Source organism: Chiloscyllium plagiosum, chromosome 31, assembly GCF_004010195.1.
Source record: "Chiloscyllium plagiosum isolate BGI_BamShark_2017 chromosome 31, ASM401019v2, whole genome shotgun sequence".
NCBI classification, from domain to species: Eukaryota; Metazoa; Chordata; class Chondrichthyes; order Orectolobiformes; family Hemiscylliidae; genus Chiloscyllium; species Chiloscyllium plagiosum.
Window position 1 is genome coordinate 25,186,728 of NC_057740.1, and position 22,498 is coordinate 25,209,225.

A 22,498-nucleotide genomic window follows, 5' to 3' on the forward strand; every position below is an offset into this window, starting at 1 on the left:
AATGTGTCTCAGAGCAGAGTCTTTGTATACCTGGATTTTTTAAACAAGGTGTCTTATTTATTTAAAATTATGCTTTATTTTCTGAACTGAACTGTATGAAGTTTCTTGGTAGGTAAGGGAACATCAATGTTTATGATCAATGACCAACTCACAAAGGAGAACACAGAGTCTAAAGCTTTTACTAAATATTTGTATACAGTACCTAGCAGCTTAGAACTCAGAAATAAAATCAAAAGTAGAGGACTAGATAATTTATATTAAATTATATCATATTTGATTGTTTTAAGATTTACACTGAGTGATATGGATGATGAGGCCAAAATCTGAGGAGACAGCATCTCAGAAGAGATGTCAAGCTATGACCTCCAAGATCTCAGTGATGTTCCTGACAGTGTCTTTTGGGTCAGGAGAGGTTTCCTAATCTTAACTTATTAAAGCAGGTACTTATGATACTGGGGCACATCTCAAGTGCCTGCAAAGATGAATGCTCTGCAAACTGTGGCTTTGGATGGCATGTTGGGAGGTGACCACAAAATGGTCTTGTTAGGGACCAGGCTAGACCACCTCAAAACTTTTCAAGAAGGTAGCTCAGGCCCTAACTTTTCTAGTTGTTTTAAGCAGCTGTAAAGTGGATATTCCAGGAGTACTGCAGCAGGCCCAACCACTCAGTTTTAAACAAAACAGCATTTATTTATACACAACCGAACAAAAACCAAATTTAGAATAACGTAACTACTTAAAAACTCAATCGACTCTATCACAACTAAATTATGCCGTTCTAAATATTTGCAACATCCCCATAAACATTCCTTGACAAAAAAGGTAAAATCAAGCACAAGCACTTCCAGGAAAAATATCAGAGAGGGAGAGAAAGGATCAGCATGGAGCTGTTTCTTTGACCAGCAGCCTCAGAACCTGACCAGCAGCTGCAATAACAGCTTGCTAAAACCAAACCAAACCAGAAAAAAGCTGAGCCTGAAGAGCTAGCCAATCCGTTTTCATTGTATAAGTGTTTTTTTAAAACTTAAAAGTTTCTTCAAGTAGAGAAACCCAGACATATTGGGACCCATGCCTTTACAACCCCTCTGAAAAAAAACAAGGACAACAAAAAAAACAAGGAGCAGCATAAACACAGTTTCCTGTCAGGTCACATCCTTAGTCCACAGCTCCAGATGGGTTTGACTCCTGCCAGTGGATGGTCTGCAACACCAAAGCTCCACCCTGAGTGTTGGTCAGCAATAACTTGCCTGCTGTAGAAACTCTAAGCTGGAAGTTCACTTGCCCACCCTGTCACTACATTGTTGGCTATGCTTGGATTGGGTGGTGATTTCTCTCCACCCCATCAGAAATGTTTTGGCAGCAGGCTGAAACTCAACCTCTACTGGCTTAATTGGCCTCTCCCTGCACCCCCTCTTTCCACCACACTCCCGGTGGAAATGCAACAGCTGCCACCCAGAAGAACTAGCCCCATTCACAAAATCTCAATTTTTACATCTTTCTTTTAATGGCTGTTAAATCATGCAGATATTCCTGTGGAGCAGCTAAAGCAGTGACCCTTGATTGAAGTGATAGTTATTCACATTATACTTCTTTAATGAAGACTTTGCATTCAGAAAACATATGCTTTAATGAAAAGATATTTATTCTTTTTGTAGGCAATCATTTTGTGAGATATGAGTAAAATAAACAAAACTAGACTTCAATGTAAACTCATTTTATTTTTGTTCATTTTGTCACTATATAAAATATGTAGCCATCCACAAATTCAGTGATTAGTACAAAGCTTCTTTAATTTTGGAGGTTATGGCCCAACAAATTTGCCTTTTGTTTGGCATGTCGCCTGTTCCCCATACTGTTGGGTTTTGGGTCTGACAACTTAGGGGAGTGGTGAATGAGTGAGGTGGGACAAGCTTCCAGTGTATGAGAACTCCTCTGGTGGTATGAAGGGTTCTGTGCAGATGCCTGATCAACATTCAGGTTTGGGAGATGAATTCCATAGTGAGATTCTGGCAGGAAGAAATTTGCTAAAGCTACATGATGCTGAATTTGATCAGGCAGAGACACACTATATTGTTGCAGAGTGGAATATTCTGGGATCTGAATGTTGATGCTTTCATCAAATAGTCCAAGCTTTGCAACGAGACCTGCAGGAAATATTATTTAGTGAAGATAATTTTTAATAATACAAACAGTTGAAGTACAGGCAATCAAAATATTCCCTCCTCAGATAAAGCATAGAGGTTAATGCAGAACCAATCTCTATAATTCTTAAAATAGTCATGTGAGGAAAGTTTCAAATGAAAGCCACATGTTTCAACAGTATTAGTTATAGAATAATTGAGAGAATAAAGGAATAATTCCACTCTTCTCTTGCAGACCTCTGAGCTGACCTCTTTGCAACTAAAGGTGTAGAAGTCTCCTAAATGGAAAGGAGAAAATAAATATATCCAGAGCTCCCACTTCTGGTATTTAGTGAAAAATGCATACAAATTTTGATTTGAGATAGGTTCAATCTACCAACATGATCCATTCACATTTCATGTAATATAAATTTTGTTTAACTGGTTAGTGTCAAATGATAACATCACCTTGCTAGATTTTTAAGCTTGTGCATTCCATACATTTGAGTGAAATTTAAATTCAATTTCAATTTAATCAATTTTTCATGCAAATGTAAGTAATGATAACCAACATATCAGGGCAGAGGCCTATGTCCAATCTGCGTTGGTGTTCGAGCCACTTGAAGTCTTGAAGCCTTCCTTTTGGGTGATCCTGGAAGCCCGTTTGCAATGAGATTTCAGAGTCTACCCCCTTGTCAGACGAGCTTCATGTTACAAGGCTGCCATTAAATTTAGGAACCAAATTGAACTGAACTTTACCTGGTTTAAACAGAAGTGCATGTATTTATTTCAATATTTCCAGATAAAACTTGCATGTGGCCTCCTGAGGTTTTTTTTTTTTTAGGAAGGATATCAGATATTAGAGATAGCAAACAAAAATAACAATGAAAGGAGTCCAACGAGTATTGGGTCATCCTTAACCTAGGTTAAATACAGCTTTTGTAGTCATCTCAGGTTTGGCATATTGTTTTCTAAGTACAGTATGCATTCAAGGAGTTTTCCACACATTCAACAGAAATTTTTTAGTGACACTGAGGTTGAGATCTTTTGTCATCACTCATGTACGCTGTGTAATTTCCATTTGTTTGTGATAGCAGATTTATGGCAAGCTGGAGGGTGAGGTCATACCCCTCCTGGATCTCAAAAGGATTTTTGTAAATTCAAATACCAAGAACTGGGCAGGACTAACAGCATGACCATTCAGCACTGACCAACATCAGCAAGATAGCCAAAAACAACCATGTGGCATCTCACCTACAGATTTAGGATGCCCAATATGTTTTAAGGCAGCTCAATGCCTGATGAATAATCTGACTTCATTTTGGTAGATTTTTCAGGCACCTTTGCAGCACAGGTTGATAAACCCCAAAATTGAGTCTTGTGTTCATTTCATACCCACAAAATAGGCCAATTCCTACACAAATAAACCTCATAAACCTAAAATTGTTACAAGCAGTTTCAATCGAACTTCATCTCTTTTGGCTCATATGTTCCCTTTCTTGACAATTGTGATTTATTGCCAGCTTTCTATAAGTTTTTGGACAACACGTAACAGCAAAAGCCATAAAACTGTCGAGCAAAAGTCCAATTGTATCATCGATGGTCACAGGTGAGGTGCCGGAAAGCTGGAGGTTGGTTAACATGGTGCCACTGTTTAAGAAAGGTGGTAAGGACAAGCCAGGGCACTATAGACCGGTGAGCCTAACGTTGGTGACAGGCAAGTTGTTGGAGGGAATCCTGAGGGACAGGATATACATATATTTGGAAAGGCAAGGACTGATTAGGGATAGTCAACATAGCTTTGTGCATGAGAAAGCATGTCTCACAAACGTGATTGAGTTTTTTGAAGAAGTAACAAAAAGAGGATTGATGAGGGCAGAGTGGTAGATGTGATCTATATGGACTTCAGTAAGGCGTTTGATAAGGTTCTTCATGGAAGACTGGTTAGCGAGGTTAGATCTCATGAAATACAGGGAGAACTAGCCATTTGGATACAGAACTAGCTCAAAGGTAGAAGACAGAGGGTGGTGGGAGGGTTTTTTTTTCAGACTGGTGGTTGTTTTTCAGGCTGGAGGCCTGTGACCAGTGGAGTGCCACAAGGATCCGTGCTGGGTCCACTACTTTTTGTCATTTATATAAGTGATTTGGATTTGAGCATAAGAGGTACAGTTGGTCTTGGATGCTGCCTGACCTGCTGCGCTTTTCCAGCGACACATTTTCAGCCCTACAGGAGTGGGGAGGTCATGTTGCAGCTGTACAGGACATTGGTTAGGCCACTTTAGGAATATTGCGTGCAGTTCTGGTCTCCTTCCTATCGGAAGGACATTTTGAAACTTGAAAGGGTTCAGAAAAAGATTTACAAGGATGTTGCAAAGGTTGGAGGATTTGAGCTATAGGAAGAGGTTGGATAGGTTGGGTTGTTTTCCTTGGAGCAGAGGTTGAGGGGTGACCTTATAGAGGTTTATAAAATGATGAGGGACATGGATAGGATAAATAGACAGTCTTTTCCTTGGGATGGGGCAGTCCAGAACTAGAGGGCATTGATTTCAGGTGAGAGGGGCAAGATATAAAAGAGACCTAACTCTGGACATCATCACGCAGAGAGTGGTGCGTGTACGGAATGAGCTGCCAGAGGGTGTGGTGGAGGCTGGTACAATTGCAGCATTTAAAAGGCATCTGGATGGGTACATGAATAGGAAGGGTTTGGAGGGATATAGATTGGGTTGGGATATCTGGTCAGCTTGGACGAGTTGGATCTGTTTCTGTGCTGTACATCTCTATGACTCTAACTGAAACTCATGATAACATATGGGCCAAGCGCTGGAAAATGGCTTTCTGTCTGGCACAGAAACAATGGGCCAAAGGGCCTCTTTCCAAGCTCTACAAACTCTATAACTCCATGAAGAAAGACTCCTGTGTACAGAAATTTAATGCTCTACATAGTTACGGATCATACACAAAGAACTTTGCTGAAGAGAATCTAAAACCAGGCTTCTTACCCATATTTGTTGTAACAATATGCTTTACTGGTTTTTCTCTGCTGGACATATCTGCAGTCAAAGATGCCGTTCTAATTACAGATGTTGATGGGCTACCAATGGAGTGACAGAATTCCAAGTCTTTTTGCTGGATGTGACATTTTTCTTTTTCCAATTTGAGGTTTCTTTCTCTTCTGTCAACTTTCTTCATCCATTGACTATCGTCTATCAGAAACTCATCCCTCTCTGAATCGCGTTGGTGCTTGCGATACTTGGCTCGTCTATTTTTGAACCATACCTAAATTAGGTGAGCAATTAGTATTTCTGTTTAAAAGACAGACATTTTCAACAGAAAGTTTCTAAGTTTCCAATAGTTGTTTTGGATCTGTGAAGCGCATTTGTAAAATTCAGAAACAGCCACAAATCACTGAACTCCTTGGTGGTTTAGGGGGAAAAAAAAAAATCAGTTCCTTTTTTGAGGACTCAGTTAGGGCAGGATTTACTGCAGTAGTAAATAGTCTACTGCTTTGGAGCAGGGCTTTAAACACAAATAGCTTGTTTCTTCATGTTCAGTTGAGTCTGTTTTAATTAAGTTCTTCAGACCTGAATTTGCTTGGACACTACTGCCTGAACCCTCATCAATTTTTTATTCCTCTTGTTCAGACTTTACTTGTGTCTCATTGCCAGCCTCCAAAGCTCCACAATTCCACTTATCGAAACTCTTCTGGGTAGTAGACCACTGTCACGACCTGGACTACACATACAACGTATTCAAAAAACTATCCTTCTGTGTATTACCAATCATTAAGTCCATGAGATGGATATTTTTATGTCACCAATCTTTGGGGTTTATAACCAAGTGAGTTTTAACTAAAGTAAATAATGGCATTAGGAGATGCATTTTGTATAGCAGATAGTGATCACAGAAATGTTTCAAAAACTTTCAAAGTCTCTTTCCAAACAGTACAGACGGCTTTTCAGAAAGTCACAAGCACAGATCATGATTTCTCTAAAAGTAGCAGATCTCAGGCAATAAATAACAATTCTTATGCATAAATCCAATTACACAAATTTAGGATGACTGCTTTATGGTGACCAAAAACATGTGAAATGTCACTTTAATTAAATATGATTCAGAGGCTTTTACCAATTTTTAATCCATTACAGTTTTTATCCATTACAATCTGTCTGTGTAGGTCACTGATGTAAAGTGAAAAAATTGTCAAGTTCCATTTTTCCAGTACTCGGGTTGTCTACTTTTTTTTATTTGTTTCTGTTTTAGGGATCAGATTCAGTCCATTTTTCCGGAGAACTGCAATGCGTAATAATATTCTTTAAAGTGTGAGTTCAGGTGACACTCTAGCAACTGGCTTGGAGTAGTATTCCTGATGAAGGGCTTTTGCCTGAAACATCAATTTTCCTGCTCCTCGGATGCTGCCTGACCTGCTGTGCTTTTTCAGCAACACTGATCTAAACTCCAGTTTCCAGCATCTGCAGTCCTCACTTTTGCCTTGGAGGAGACAGGGTCAACATTTAAAGGCATTAAATTTATAAGTAATTAAACCTGAAAAATTACTGCAGTGACCTATGATGTGGAGGAGTTGGTGTTTGACTGGGGTGGACAACACCAAGTAATAGTCCAACATGTTGATTTGGAAGTACTAGCTTTCGGAGCGCTGCTCCTTCATCAGGTACAGTGGAGCAGGACCATAAGACACAGATTTATAACAAAAGATTACAGTGTCATGCAACTGAAGTGATATACTGATAAATTGCTCTTAAGTCTTTCATCTTTTAGAATAGGTTGCAGTTCATTAATATCTAAATCGCAGAACTTCTTTGAAGTCACATTCTCAAAATAACTAAAGGTTTTATTTTTAAAAAGGTGTCATCTCCATTCTAACAATGGATTAAAGGTGCAAGGTTTGAGTCTGTCTGTATCCCAATCTTGAGTCAGACTGGTTCTATTTCCAATGTGGAATTTATAAATTATTACATGGATTGACTGCATGCATTAACTGCCTGCAGATTGTGTGCTTTTTGAACAAAATAGATTGTATCTGCAAAAATGTAAATTCACTCCATAGACATGTGTGTGCATGCATGAGAGAGAGAGAATGTCTGCATGTGAGTGTGAATGCATGTGAGAGAGTGTGTGTTTGTGTGTGTGCGAGAGTGTGATGGAATACAAGCCTCTGTGTTCGCGTGGGTATGAGGAGAGAGAGTGTGAGAGTCACCTGTAGTGTAACATGAACCCAAGGTCCTTGTTGAGACCATCCTCATGGGTACTGAACTTGGCTATCAACCTCTGCTCGGCCAGATTTTTTCATTCAACTCTTGCACATCCATCAATGGGTCTCCCCACCTACTTTCTCATAATTTTGAATAATCTTAAATTTCCAATCCACTTTCTCCTTTCTAAGGAGACCAACATAAATTTTTCATTTTAAACTATGTAATTGAAGGATGTTATCCCTAGGATCATTCTTACAAATATTTTCAAGTGCCTTTATATTCTTCCTATAATATAATGCCCAAAGTTGGATACATAGGGTTAAATTGTTCCAGCCACTGAACAATGTGGGCAATGGCAAGTCAGTTAGGAAAATACAACAAGATTGGAAAAAGTAGATTTTCTATGTTAAAAAAGAATCTGATTTTTCAAGTTTTGAACGGTGAGATGAGAATCACTGAGTAGTGGCAGGCCTACTTGCACGTATTTATATTTTTTTTCCTAATTTCACCTCAATTATATTGAATTACCTATTCTCCCACGTATCAGGGATAAACTAGATAATGACAGTTCCTGACATGAGAGCCTCAGCAGGTACCTGGCAACTGCAGCCCACTCACTGCCTACTTCTGTAGGCCTCCAACTTGGCAAGCATTCCCTCTGAGTTCCCCCATCTCCAGCATTCAATGCTCACAGCCTCTTCCTCCACACCACCCTCCCAGCCATGGAGGTTGGCATTGGACTCAGCCTCACCACATCATCTTGACACATTTCAGACTAACTTGGAATACAGTTCATTATTTCAATACTGCATGTTGGTGGTGGTGGTGGGGGGGGCTGGTGGACAAGAGTGAAACTGGTAATATTTTTGTCCAACAATGGCCAGTTTCAGTAAATGGGCAAAGTTGTACTCAGTTGAACAATCATCCATTCAGCAGATTGGCCCACAGCAATTATAGCAAGCATACTGTAGTCTCTGACCACCTCTGAACATACCTGAATTCTTGCCTCTGGAAGGTCAATATACATTGCAAGCCTCTCCCTCATCTCCACGTCAGGGTAGTGTGTTTTCTGAAAAGCTTGCTCCAATGCCTCCAGCTGTTCAGTTGTAAAGGCTGTTCTACTCCGTCTCTGTTTCTGACGACAACTGCCATATCTCGCTTCTAGGATTATTTCTTCAAAATATTAATAAATGTCAAAATACTAATAATTAAGTAAAATAAGTCTGAAGTATTCAGTGTCTTTCTGAGGAAGTTTGACACTGTTTTACATTTTTGTGTAAAGAACAAGGATAGTGGATTTTTTTTATTAAAAAGAGAGTTGTTATCAGAATGTGGATAACACTGGTATTGGACTGCCTTTCCCTAACTGACACATGTAGGTGAGAGTAGTCTACCTTCTAAGAATCATTTTCCTTTATGCTCAAGTAGCTTCCAGGCTACTGTAAATCTCATTAAAACTCGTCAATTTTGTGTGAACTAGAATTTGGGGTTGGCCAGATCTGACAAGAATGGCCGCCTTTTCCTTTAAGAAGGTTCTTGGTGAACCTGATGAGTTTTACAAGCTACATGATAACAATTATGGTGCAAGCCCAAAATTACCCAATTTGATCAATTAAATTGAGAGATTGTTGAGAGGAACTCAAAACCTCTATATTCCTAACACATCACCATACTCATAATCTTATGACAATTAATATGACAGTTGTGAGGTGAAACTTCTTCACCCAGGGTGTGGTGAAGATGCGAAATTATCTGCCTCAGAAAGTGGTTGAGGCCAAAACATTGAATTTTCAAAAAAGGGGACAGAAATAGTCTTAGGGCTAAAGGATTTGGGGAGAAAGCAGGAACAGGATACGGAGCTGGATGATCAGCTATGATCATATTGAATGGTGGAGCAGGCACAAAGGCCTACTCCTGTTCCTAGATATTTTTGGCAAAGAGCATTGATGAGAGCAGAGCGGTAGATGTGGTCTATATGGACTTCCGTAAGGTGTTTGACAAGGTTCCCCATGGAAGACTGGTTAGCAAGATTAGATCTCATGGAAAATGGGGAGAACTAGCCATTTGGATACAGAACTGGCTCAAAGGTAGAAGACAGAGGGTGGTGGTAGAGGGTTGTTTTTCAGACTGGAGGCCTGTGATTAGTGGAGTGCCACAAGGATCAATCTTCGAGAGCTCTATCCAACCCCTTTCTTAAACTAATCCAGAGACTGGGCCTCCATTGCCTTCTGGGGCAGAGCATTCCACACACCCAGCACTCTCTGGGTGAAGAGGTTTCTACTCATCTGTCCTAGATGGCCTACCCCTTTTTTTAAGCTGTGTCCTCTGGTTCAGGACTCACCCATCAGCGGAAACATGTTTCCTGCTGCCAGAGTGTCCAATCCTTTCATAATCTTATACATCACAATCAGACCCCCTCTCAGTCTTCTAAACTCAAGGGTATACAAGCCCAGTCGCTTCAGTCTTTCAGTGTAAGGTAATCCCGCCATTCCAGGAATTGACCTCGTGAACCTACGCTGCACTCCCTCAATAGCCAGAATGTCTTTCCTCAAATTTGGAGACCAGAACTGCACACAGTACTCCAGGTGTGGTCTCACCAGGGCCCTGTACAGCTGCACAAGCACCTCTTTGCTTCTGTACTCAATGTGGATAACCATACATTTATCCACATTAAACTGCATCTGCCATGCATCAATCCACTCACCTAACCTGTCAAGGTCACCCTGTAATCTCCTGATGTCCTCCTCACATTTCACCCTGCCACCCAGCTTTGTATCATCAGCAAATTTGCTAATGTTACTATTAATACCATCTTCTATATCATTAATATATATTGTAAAAAGCTGTGATCCTAGCACTGATCCATGCAGTACCCCACTGGTCACTGCATACCATTCTGAACGGGAGCCATTTATCACTACTTGTTGTTTCCAGTCAACCAACCAATTTTCAATTCAAGTCAGTTCTTTGCCCCCAATACCATGTGCCCTAATTTTGCTCACTAACCTCTTATGTGGGACTTTATCAAAGGCTTTCTGAAAGTCCAGGTACACTACATCCACTGGATCTCCCTTGTCCATCTTCAGAGTTACATCCTCAAAAATTCCAGAAGACTAGTCGGGCCGGGTGCTGGCAGGTGGGAGTAGATTGGGTTGGGATATCTGGTCGGCATGGACAAGTTGGACAGAAGGGTCTGTTTCCATGCTGTACATCTCTATGACTCTATGAATTACACTTTAAGAGATGATATTATTTCACACCTCTAGAAGAGGTAAGATTTGAACATAGTATCCTTGCCTCTGACACAGGAGTCTTATCACCCACTGCAAGAGCCCTTCTACTCCTTTTTACAAACGTAATCTATTTTTCTAATCAACATGTTCGGTGATGTTTTTACACACCTCTGGAGCAGGTGGGACTTGAACCCAGGCATCTCAGTCCAGGGTTATTATCACTCACCACAAGAGGGCCCTCCTACTCCTATTTTCTATCTCAATTGAACGTAACAAAGTCTGAGAATGGCATCACATGAAAGTCATGAGTTGATTGTTCAAAGGGCAGAATTGATTTGACTGAAGCTAGGAAATAATGAAGCAGTTATATTGTTCAGTGTAGTCTACAGACTGCTGACTCCTGGAAAGGATATATAGGAACAAATATGTATGGAAATTATAGAGAGGCCTAAATATCATTGATATTCATAATACAGTAGTGACTTTAATTACTCATACGTATACTAAGATAATGGTAGTGGTAAGGAGTTGTGATAGTCAAGTGTCCTTAGATTGTGTTCTGGAGATCTTTTTATCGTAATATGTGTCCAGTTCAACAACAAAAGAGGCCCATTTGTTGGGAATTAAGAGATACAAATAAACAAGTGACAATGGGGGAACATGTAGGGGCCAGTGATCATTATGTAATTAGGTTTAGGATAGTATTAAAAAATAAATTGGACAATCCAGAGTGAAAATACCCTACTTCAATCAGGCAAGGACAGAGATGGGCAAAACAGACTGGAACCAAAGGTTGGAAGGAAAAACAGCAGCAAACAGTGGGATACCTTCAGAGAAGATATGGTTTGGGCATAGTCAAAGTTTATTTCCTCAAAAGGGAATGGTAGAACAAACACATCCAGGGGCTTCCTGAAGAAAAATGAATGTGCTTATGGCAAGTGTCAGGTTGTCAATTCAGTTGAGAACCAAGCTGAATACAGAAGAGAGGTGAAAAAGCTTCATTCCCCAATCACTTTGCTTCTTACATTATCTACAGGGCAGATACTGCCCAAGTCATGGGGACAGAGGAAGAAGCTGACTAGAAAGATTTAAAATGGAGGAGAAGGAAGTATTGGATAAGACACCTGCACTAGATGCGGTGCATCCAATGGTTTGGGAAGGAAGAGGAAATGTAAACGGTACAGGCATTGGCAATAATGTTTCAATCTTCCATGGATTTGAGGGTGGAGCCAGCGGATTGGAAAATTGCAAATGTTACACCCTTGTTGAATTACCAATCAGTTTAACTACAGCAATGGGGAAACTTCGAGAAACAATGATTAATAGTCACATGCAAAAAAGGAATCGTGGAAAATCACATTTAGGAAACTTGCTAGAATTTTTGGAAGAGGTACCGAGGGCTGTTGGGGTGGAAGGCTGTTAATGTGGTGTACATGAACTTCCAAAAGGTGTTCGATACAGTGAGCAACAGACCTGTGAGGAAAGTTATAGGTGATGAAAAGGTACAGCAACAACGTGGATACAATCAAACTCAGTAATGGCGAATGGATATTTTTCAAGCTGGAGGAAGGTGTTACCCTGGAATTGAGATACTTCATTTTCCTGACATACGCAAATCGTCAAGATCATGGTGTGCAGGGGACAATATCAGAATCTGTGGATGCTGCAAAATTTTGGAGAACTGTAAACTGTAAGGGTAACAGTGTCGAGCTTCAAACACAAATTGACAACTTGATGGAATGAGCAGATAGATAGCAGATGAAGGTCAATGTGGAGGAATGGGAGGTGACAAATTTGGTACAAAAAAAAATGGAGAGACAGAATAAAATAAAAGGCTGCTATTCTAAAAGGTGTGCTGGAGATGAGAGATGTGGGTGTGTGTGCACATAAGCCATTAAAAGGTGGTCACATTAACAGCGACAACTTATCAAAGAAGCATATAGCATTCTGAGTTTCATTGATAGGGGTCCAGAGCAGAAAGGCAGGAAGGCTTTAATGAACATATAGAAGGCACTGGTTACACCTCAGTGGAGTATGGTGTATAGTTTTGGGGCCATGCTTTAAGAAGGATTTAATGCATTGGACAATGTGCAGATGATGGTTCCAGGGATGAGACCCCAGTTAGGAGGATAAATTGGAAAAGTTGGGTTTGTTTTTCCTGGAGAGGTGAAGGCTCTGAGGACTTTTGATACAAGTTTTCAAAATCATGAGATTTGGACAAAGCAGACGGAGAAACTGTCCTCACTCATGAAAGGATTGAGAGCCAGAGGGCACAGTTTTAATGTACAATTGCAAGAGAAGGAAATGTGACGTGAGAAAACCCTTTCTTGCACAGCATGTTATTAGGGTCTGGAAATCTCTGCCTGAAGCACTGTGGAGGCAGGTTCAACTTTATTTGTTCACAGGATGAGGGCAGCACAGACTAGGCAGCATTTATTGCCCATGCCTAATTGCCCAGAGGGCAGTTAAGAGTCAACAACATGGCTGTGGGTCTGGAGTCACATGTAGGCCAGGTCAGATAAGGATGGGAGTTTCCTTTCCTAAAGGATATTTTCCACAATCGATTCAGTCATCATTGGACTCCTAATTCCCGATATTTTTATTGAATTTAAATTCCACCATCTGCTGTGACGGGATTTGAACCCAGGTCCCCGGACATTATCTGGGTCTCTGGGTTGACAGTCCCATGATAAGGCCACAAGGTCATCACCTCCCCATAATGAAGCAGTCAATTAAATTATTATTTAATGAGAAACAATGTGCAGGGCTGTGAAAAAAAAAGGTAGGAGATTGGTACTAAATTAAAATGCTGAGAGAACCAGTACAGTCACAATAGGCTTAATGGCCACGCTCTGCACTACAAACATTTTATGATCCTTTATTTTGTCCCTGTATTACTCCACTGCACTTGGGGAAGTCAGTAACATCATTTGGATACTTACACCTCAATGGGTGGAAACAAAATGAATGGGAAATTACAGTGAATAACCCTGAAAAGAAAGATTAAAATAAGATGTTGAAAATATGAGAGAGATTAAAATGACAGTGGTCAAAACAGAACATCAAAAAAGCCATGAAGGTCCCAGCAATAAAGAAACAGTTGCTAAAGTAATGACAAAGTTCAAGAATTTCACATGACAAACCAAAATCTGTTCCCTAAAAAAGTTTGACTGAGTCATTATGTGTTATAGAAATAGGAGAAAGTGAGGACTGCAAATGCTGGAGATCAGAGCTGAAAATGTGTTGCTGGAAAAGCGCAGCAGGTCAGGCAGCATCCAAGGAGCAGGAGAATCGATGTTTCAGGGATTCCTGAAGAAGGGCTCATGCCCAAAACGTCGATTCTCCTGCTCCTTGGATGCTGCCTGACCTGCTGCACTTTTCCAGCAACACATTTTCAGCTGTGTTATAGAAATGCTGAGGAAGTATGACATTGCAAGAGGGAGAAATGAAATTACTGAAAATAAAGAGGGATTGTAAAACTAATAAGGCAGATCTCTTGTCCATTTTAGAAAACATCAAATATTAAATCCTAATAAAATGAATAGAAATGACAATGGGTATAGTCATCTGGTAGTTATATTAATGGAGTAGTTAATCCAGAAGGTATAAAGATTGTGTGAATATACCTTCAGTTATCACTAAGCTTTAGGTATTTTTAATCAGCTTCTCAAGGGATATTTTGACCAACATCTGGAGCAGGTAGGGCTTCAGCCCAGACCTCCTAGCTCAAATGTAGAGAGAATACCACTGTGCCACAAGAACTCCATACCAAGCTTTACAAATTTTGAATCTACCTGCCTAGACATTTTATAATACACCTTGGAAGGGGGTGGGGACACTACCACTGAACCACAAGAGTTCTATCACCAAATGCCTAGACTCAGTGTCAGAAGTGACATCAGCTGAGGCTAAGCTGGTTAGTTAGAGTTGCAAAGCATGAGTATTATCATAGCAACGGAATCATAGTCATCATTTCCAGTCCTATTAACTCCCCTCTTACATGGTGCCAGAATAATGAACACTCACCAGCTAAGTGTTCAGCCATTGAGAGAGTTTGACTAAACGGTTGCTGCCCTCCTGACTGTGTTTGATGTAACAGGTCATTCACCTGTTGGTGCAAGTAAAATCCTGCAGCCAGGGAATTCACACTTTGCAAACAATGGCTGTTCCCTCTGTAATAATACACTGTGTTCATTTTCTGCGGGAAACTGCTATACAGGGAGGTGGACTTTATAATTCAACTTAATACCTGAAAAACAAAAATGAAATTATTCTTCAGATATAATTTAAATATAAAACATTTCCTGTTTGATATTTTACCAGTCCCTCCTTATGAGGTGATAATTCTCTACTTCACTGGACATTGTTGAAAAGACAGGAATGAGGAAAAGTTCTTTTCTCAGAATTGAGATTTTGAAACTTTGCTTGAGAAGTACAGTCATTAAATATTTTTAAGGCAGAGGTACATATGTACTAATATGCCTAATAGGAACTATTAGGCAAAAGAATCAAAGATTATCAGAGGTAGATAGGAATGTGAAATTCAAAACACAAACAAACCAGTCATGATCTTATTGACTGGCTTCTATTTTGTAGCTGCAAAGCAATTTGTGTTGATTCCCTTCAGAGTAAACACACTTTGCTAAAACAATATCATGCTACCAAACATGTGATAGTGCATTCTTCAATATGATTTTCACCATCACTGGCCTTCATCACCTTTCCATGACCTTCTGCATTACAATAAAATTGTTCAAAGAATAATACTGTTAAATATTAAAGTCGCAGATGTTCCTGGTCCTGGCACATGCTTGATTCAGTGAACTGAGCCAGTGAAGGAAGAATGCAGCCAGAAATTCTGATCCTAATTATAATACAATGGTTCTGACTGGAACGCATGCAAACATGGCTTTCAGCAGAGGACAAGCTGATGGTTGAAAGTCCTGTTTATCCTCAGTACCTCTGCCTTGTGTGAAGAGTGGCTGATCAGACAGGTCACCAAGGGATGACCTTATACAGCTGTACCACAATGTAGGAAATACCCATGGAATCATAACATAATGCAGGTGAGGGAGAGAATGAAGAGATTAAATTGAAAATAAAAGCATTTTTATCAAAAAAAAAGGTGCAAATCACGTTCAAATTCATTTAACATATTTAAATCTTTCAGCTAGCTTCTAATTATTCCCACTTTCATAAAGATTGTATGAAATGTTGCTTCTTCCTATTGAATATAGTTGAAACACTTGAGAGAAGACAAACTATGGCCCAACCTTCTTCATTCCAGTCTTCAATTTAACGATTGTCCATTCTGGGACAGTTCACTTTGAAATGTTGCATAAAATTGCAGGGAAATTTTTTTTTTCAGTTAAGAAATAAAACGCAATTAGCTGAACAGTTTGCATTTTATACCAGAATATTTGTAACACTCAGTAAAGTTAGCTCCAAGACAGGCTCAAATACACGGAGCGTCCATGTATGGAGATTACTAAAAGGTGAAGACAAGGGGCAAAAAACATCAAAAAGGTTCATGAACCGACATCTTCATAGCATGTGGGTTAGATTATTAAGAAGAGAGAGAATACTATTGCTGCAGCCAAACAAAGACCTAGTGAGACCGTGTTTGGAGAATTCAACAACTCTGGGCACAGCACCTTAGAAAAGATATATCGGTCTTGGAGGAATTGGGACACAAATTCACGAGGGTGTAACTGTTAGATAATGGGGAGTGATGACGTACTCCAGGTTTATATTCATTGCAATGCAGAAGGTCAAAGGTTTGACTGATTGAAAGATTTAGAATTTTGATAGGATAGGTCAGGAGAAATAAAATCCTGCTTTTTGGGAAGTCTTCAAGGATGGGAGTCATGATTTGGAGATGCCAGTGTTGGACTGGGGTGTATAAAGTTAAAAATCACACAACACCAGGTTATAGACCAACAGGCTCCTTCATCAGGTGTTGGTCTATAACCTGGTGTTTTGTGTGATTTTTAACTTCAAGGATGCGACATGTTTTAAAATCAAAGAATGACCATTCCAGTAAGAAATTGAGAAACACTTCATGTGAAAAGTGACAGTGTAGTGGACGTCCCTAAAGAAAGTGATAACTTGCTAGTTAATTTAAATTGACAGATATTAGCAAGTCAGGGAATGTAGAAATAGTGTTAAGAAACATAACCAATTATCTTATTTAATGGTGGACCAGGCTGGAAGAATTCAACAGGCTCATTCTGTTCAGATTTAATCATAGAATCTTCGCAGCAAGGAACAGCAACAGTCAACCTATCCAGTCTCCTCTGGTCTTCTAGCAGATGGAGTTTAATTTAGATAAATGTGAGGTGTTCAGTTTGTTAAGGCAAACCAGGGCAGGGCATATGCTTAATAGTAGGGCCCTGGGAAAATGTTGCCAAACAGAGACCTTGGAGTGCAGGCTCATAGTCCTTTGCAAGTGGAGTCACAGGTAGATAGGATAGTGAAGGTGGTGTTTGGTATGCTAGCCTTTACTGGTCAGTGCATTGAGTATAGGAGTTGGAAGGTCATGTTGTGGCTGTGCAGGACATTGGTTAGGCCACTTTGGGAATAGTGTATTCAATTCTAGTCTCCCTGCCATAGGAAGGATGTTGTTAAACCTGAAAGGGTTCAGAAAAGATTTTCAAGGGTGCTACCAAAGTTGGAGGGTTTGATCTATAGGGAGAGGCTGAATAGGCTGAGGCTATTTTCCCTGGAGCATTGGAGGTTGGGGGTGACCTTACAGAAGTTTATAAAATCATGAGGGGAATGAAATAGATGAAAAGCCAAGGTCCCAGGGTAAAAGAGTCCAAAAATAGGGGACAGACATTTAAAGAGAGAGGGGAAAGAGTTAAAAAGGAACCTTAGGGATAACTATTTCACACAAAGGGTGATGCCTATATGAAATGAGTTGCCAGGGAAGTGGTAGAGGCTGGTTTAATTACAGCATTTAAAAGGCATCTGGATGGTTACATGAATAGCAAGGGTTGAGGGGGAATATGGACGAATGCTGGCAAATGGGACTAGATTAATTTAGGATATCTGGTCGATGTGGACAAGTTGGACGAAGGGTCTGTTTCTGTGCTGTACATCTGTGACTCGATGTATCCTAGCCAGAAACTAAAGCAGTGCCCCCTCCCCCCACACCCCCTGCAAATTCCTTGTTTTCAATTAGTCCTAACACCTCGAAAAAGTAGGAAAGGAGTACAGTACAGATGGAGGGTCTCCGCCCATTTGGTCTGTACCTACCGACAAACAGTACCCAGTCACCTCCAGGTGCCCATCCAGACATCTCTGTTCAATGAGTTGGGGTTTCTGTCTCCACTATCTTTCCAGCCAGAGTTCCAGAGCCCAGACACCTCTGGGATAAATGCTGATTTCGACATGTTTAATCCTTTTGCCAATCACTTTAAACCTAAGACATTTCTTTAACGTAATTCTCTTTAGGTGTTCTTACATCGTTTCTGAATTGCCGAGAATGGGTTGTTCTGGGCTGTCAAATGACCGCGTATAGCAACTCTGATCAGGTCGATAAAATACTTTTTACAACTCTGTGTGTGTGTGAGAGAGAGAAAAAACGAGGGCGTTGTCGAAACGAACCATCCGCCACAGTACTATACTCCTGGTCAAAGAGCTGCATGTTCGATTCGAGGTGGCAGGAGTTCCAGCTCAACACTGGCCCGTCCAAACTTAACTGGGAAACATCGCTTCAAACCTCCATTTGAAACGCTAACTATTCTCCAAAAGCACTTTGAAAACCAGCCATAGTCGGTGTGAAAATCCAGGGGAGATCTGGAAGCGGTTTAATTAAACATGGTCATTGTAGGTTTCAGCTCCCTGGTCATAGGTCACGCCTTCTCTCTAACTCGTGTCTGGGACAAATGTCTATCCTGAGGTAGCAATAATTCGGACTTTCAGATGGTTATATTGACTGCGAACACGAAAGCTATTCAAATAATTACCTTCAACCCTGCAGGACTGTCCAGCACCTGAAATAACTTCTTCCAGAAGGAAAGGTCGCTCAAGCCGATCCAGTCAGCTAAACCTGCAAGCGGAAAACATAGTAACGTGTTATGGGATTTGAAGAAATTGGGAGATTTCCAAACATCCCCCCAGCAAACAAATACCCCTTTACCTTCCCCATTTCAGTTCTTAATGAACTCTTCAAACCCAATTAAACAAAAACAGAGAACTGCAGACGCTGGAAAACAGAAACATAAACAGAACTCGCTGCAGAAGCTCTGGCAGCATCTGTGAGGAGAAATCAGAGTTAATGTTTCGGGTCCAGTGACCCTTCCTCAGAAACATAGTGAGAAAAGATTCCCTTGAAATCTGATTTCGACCAAACCTTTGACTCCACGGTTTGATCGAGAGGTAGTGCAGCCTTTTCCCTCCCTGTTGCGGTAACAGCAGCCGGAACTATTGGAGACCCGTGTACGCAGACCCTCGCCAACAACAGGGATTTATATTGGACACTCGATCACTGCCTGTCAATGAGAGTGAGCTCCTGCCGGGGCAGTCCCTGGCCAATGAGAGAGAGAGAAACGACCCCCACCCCGAGGTGGGCTGACAGTGGATCCTCCCCTCCAGTTGATCACCAGTGACAACTGGCCTGAGGTGACTGGGCGGGAGTCGCTGCTGCAGTTTCCCAAAGGGCTGCTGTTCCAACAAACTGCAACCCAGGAATCAGCTGTTCACTGTCCCGGTGAACTCAAAGCTAATGTTGGCCGCGGTCACTGTTTAACTTTATTTACAAAACAGAGTGGAACATGTAAGAGATCTAAATGGATCAGATAATACAAGAGCAAGACCACTCAGCCCCTTCTATATATTCTAGCACACAATGAACTCATGGCTACTTCTCACCTAATTTGATATATTCATCTTTCTCCACACCCTTTCATATCTTTGTTCAACAAAAAAAATCAATCTCAGTTTTCAAATGAACAATTAATCAATAATCAGTCGTACCTGAGGAGTGGAGGTTTTAAACTGTCCCTAGTCTAGGTTCCCCAATGAGCGTCATTCCTATTGAAGCCTTTGTCCTATTGCGGTCTATCTGTATCTGTTTTGCACTCTCGCTTTGAGGTAGACTACTGTGTGATATCCAAGACTGTCAACACCTTTAATTTCTGTCGCTCTTGCTCGGCTTGTTTTGATCGGGGCTAGTTTATTTAACGCACCTTCGAAAACATTGTTCCCATCACCCCCTGTAACATGTGAAAAATCACACAACACCAGGTTATAGTCCAACAGGTTTAATTGGAAGCACTAGCTTTCGGAGCGCTGCTCCTTCATCAGCTGGTTGTCTGTAACACATCCCCTGTAACATGGAATTGTTTGAACTCTGAAATCCCAGGTAGTGCGAGGATTTACAGACTAAACCAGAGGGATCTTCACCTTCTGTCTTTGATATTACATTTGCCCGGCCATCAATCATTAATTGCTTATTGAATAAAATCGGCTTTTAATTGCTCAATGTTTGAAATTCCTTTTCTAGTGTATTAAGTCATTAGTAGATTAGTTTTCCCCATTTCTTTAATTCCTCCGAAATTCCGCACAAGTGGAACCTTTAATTCGGCGGACTGCAGACTTCCGGGCTCCCACACCAAGCATTGACTAAATTGCAATCCTCCCACAAACCTTTCATAAAATCTACTTCTGGCCAAGGTTTAAAGCAGGGTTCCCTTTCTGTTAGTGTGGGATACATGGGCATTTCCGACCGAGGCAGCTCCTTGTCGATGAATTGCTGTTCGAAAGTGCAGAAAGCGAATCCTTCAAAGTACAGACGGTGAAACTCGTCATTTCTCTGCAAAAGCTCATTACTCTGTTCTGTATTGTCAGGTTTTGGGGTTATTTGACGGTCTGTTATTTGCATTGTGTTATTTGGAGTCAGAGCACTTCCAAAAATACTTTAAAATCACGCGCGCCAGCTTCCCTTCGAGATGAAATGTATATTTAACTCTGCGGATACTTCAAACAATGTTTCAAATTTACATCAATACTATTGGGTATGGAAATGATACAACATTAATGAATACTATTGTCTGGTTGCACTGACACACTTCTGTAAAACAGCCAACAGTCAACAATTTTGATAAACTGCATTTTGTTTCACAAAGTCTTGTTTTGAGAGGTCGGATTGTCCAGGTCGGTACAAAACTCGGCATCACATGGAACGAAGTACCGACCATGGGGTTTAACTGCAGAGGGGAGGGAACTACGGGATATTCCTGCTCCGTGTTGAGCCCTTACAAATCTGACACAGTTCCCCACTACTCAACTCCCCAGGAAACCCCACCAACCTGCCTCCTGAAGCAGGAATTCTTTAAAAGGAAATCAGCATTGAAGTTATAGCAAACGATCTCCTGTTTAATCGGGACCTTCCAGGACATCACCTTGAAATACACTGAGAAGGGGTTTATCAGATGAAACATTAATTTAAGGAAGTTCTTTAGTGTGGGGGAGTCGGGTATTGGCAGAAGGTAATTTTTTAAAAAAGTTGTAAAATTTTAAAAATGTGTCCTTTTTAAACTACCACAACTACTTGTGTGAGCTTTAGAACAGGCATTACGTTGAAAAGTAAAAACAAACTTTTTTTTCTTTACCGATAGAAATGAAACAGCGGACTAACAATACAATCAATCATGAACGAAGGGTGAGGAAGGGGATGGAAAGGGGAGGAATTAACAATTCTACCTGACAAAAGCTCACCCCACTCCGCACCATCACCTTCGTCAATATTAGCAGAATCGGCGAGGACCTTTTCATTGTGAAGATAATATTGTCATTGATCATTGAAAAGGGGGCCGAGAAATATGGAAACAAATTGAAAGTAGGATTTGGGAGAGAACAATAACACCGTGGAAATCTGCAGAGAATCCCTCTCACTTGAAACAAACGGGGGCATTTTTTCCCATCAGTTCTTTTTTCTGCACAAGTCTTGCTTTGTCTGGTCCTAATCCGCAGCCAGCACCAATTTTCGAGCTATTGAGGGATAAACGTGCGATTAAATCGCGAGTTTTCTGGCGACAAATCTCTCTTAATCCCCCGTGTGGCAAAACAAAGAGCCTGACTCTAATCTGCAAGATTTTAAAAAGACTTGGAGAATGGGGGGCAAAGGATGATCTAAACGATTTATTTGGTTGGAAATTAATATACTTTGACAGCCAAGAAGGACTGGCAGGGACCCGGCTAGGAACAATTATTGATCACGTTGAAAGACAAGTTATTAAAAAGAGGGAGATTTTATCGTGTTTTTGGTAAACTGAGGAGACAAACACTTAAAAATAGTCCCCTGTGTAAACAAATATATTTCTGTTGACCCACGTTTTCAGAAAGGTTGAGAGTATTTGGATTTCATTCAAGTGTTATGTCAGCACAAACCCACTGGATATTATTGTATAATTGTCTACATTGCACTACCCAAGGTAAGCTTGCCTCTGTTGTATGGATTGCTAATGAACCTGCAATGACCTTCCGTGCGACCCTAAAGGAATTTCATCGAGGTTTCCCAAAAATAAAATGAAATACAGCAGATTTTAAATCTGAAAACAAAAACACAGGGCCCAGATTGCTGAGCAATTCTAGCAGTTGTGGACCAAATGCTCGCTCGAGGGAACCTGTGTGGATATAGTAATCACTCAGTGTTAACCAACCAAAATGAGAGCAGAAGGTGAGGACCAGGCATGGATGTTGAGGTGAAGCCCAGGTGTGGATGTTGAGGTGACGACCAGGTGTGGATGCTGAGGTGAGGATCAGGTGTAGATGTTGAGATCAGGACCAGACGTGGATGTTGAGGTGAGGACCAGGCATGGATATTGAGGTGAGGACCAGGCATGGATATTGAGGTGAGGACTAGGTGTGGATATTGAGGTGAGGACCAGGCATGGATGTTGAGGTGAGGACCAAGCATGGATATTGA

The 22,498-nt window shown here is 40.8% G+C and overlaps 1 protein-coding gene across 2 annotated transcripts; it reads right to left on the minus strand.

Moving 5' to 3' along the window:
• Positions 1-1,715: 1,715 nt before the first annotated feature.
• LOC122565099 (diencephalon/mesencephalon homeobox protein 1-like) lies at positions 1,716-21,521 on the minus strand. 2 transcript variants are annotated; one of them, XM_043720739.1, is made up of 6 exons: positions 21,274-21,521; positions 18,537-18,619; positions 14,593-14,815; positions 8,328-8,506; positions 5,120-5,396; positions 1,716-2,144 (listed from the first exon to the last, which is right to left on the minus strand). In XM_043720739.1, exons 3-6 carry the CDS (start codon positions 14,759-14,761, stop codon positions 1,789-1,791), a joined length of 981 nt encoding a protein of 326 aa, XP_043576674.1. In that variant the 5' UTR covers positions 14,762-14,815; positions 18,537-18,619; positions 21,274-21,521; the 3' UTR covers positions 1,716-1,788. The 2 variants fall into 2 exon arrangements, with proteins under 2 accessions (XP_043576674.1, XP_043576672.1); XM_043720737.1 differs by lacking the exon at positions 21,274-21,521 and adding an exon at positions 18,923-19,031.
• Between the last annotated feature and the right edge of the window lie 977 nt (positions 21,522-22,498).

What these genes read in the sequence shown, in the direction of transcription:
- LOC122565099 (XM_043720739.1), bottom strand. Translation starts at nt 14,761, where the DNA reads ATGAACACAGTGTATTATTACAGAGGGAACAGCCATTGTTTGCAAAGT. An exon ending in AATGGCTGAACACTTAGCTG is followed by an intron (nt 8,507 to 14,592) that starts GTGAGTGTTCAT and finishes AATATTTTGAAG; the next exon opens with AAATAATCCTAGAAGCGAGA. An exon ending in TTCCAGAGGCAAGAATTCAG is followed by an intron (nt 5,397 to 8,327) that starts GTATGTTCAGAG and finishes CACCTAATTTAG; the next exon opens with GTATGGTTCAAAAATAGACG.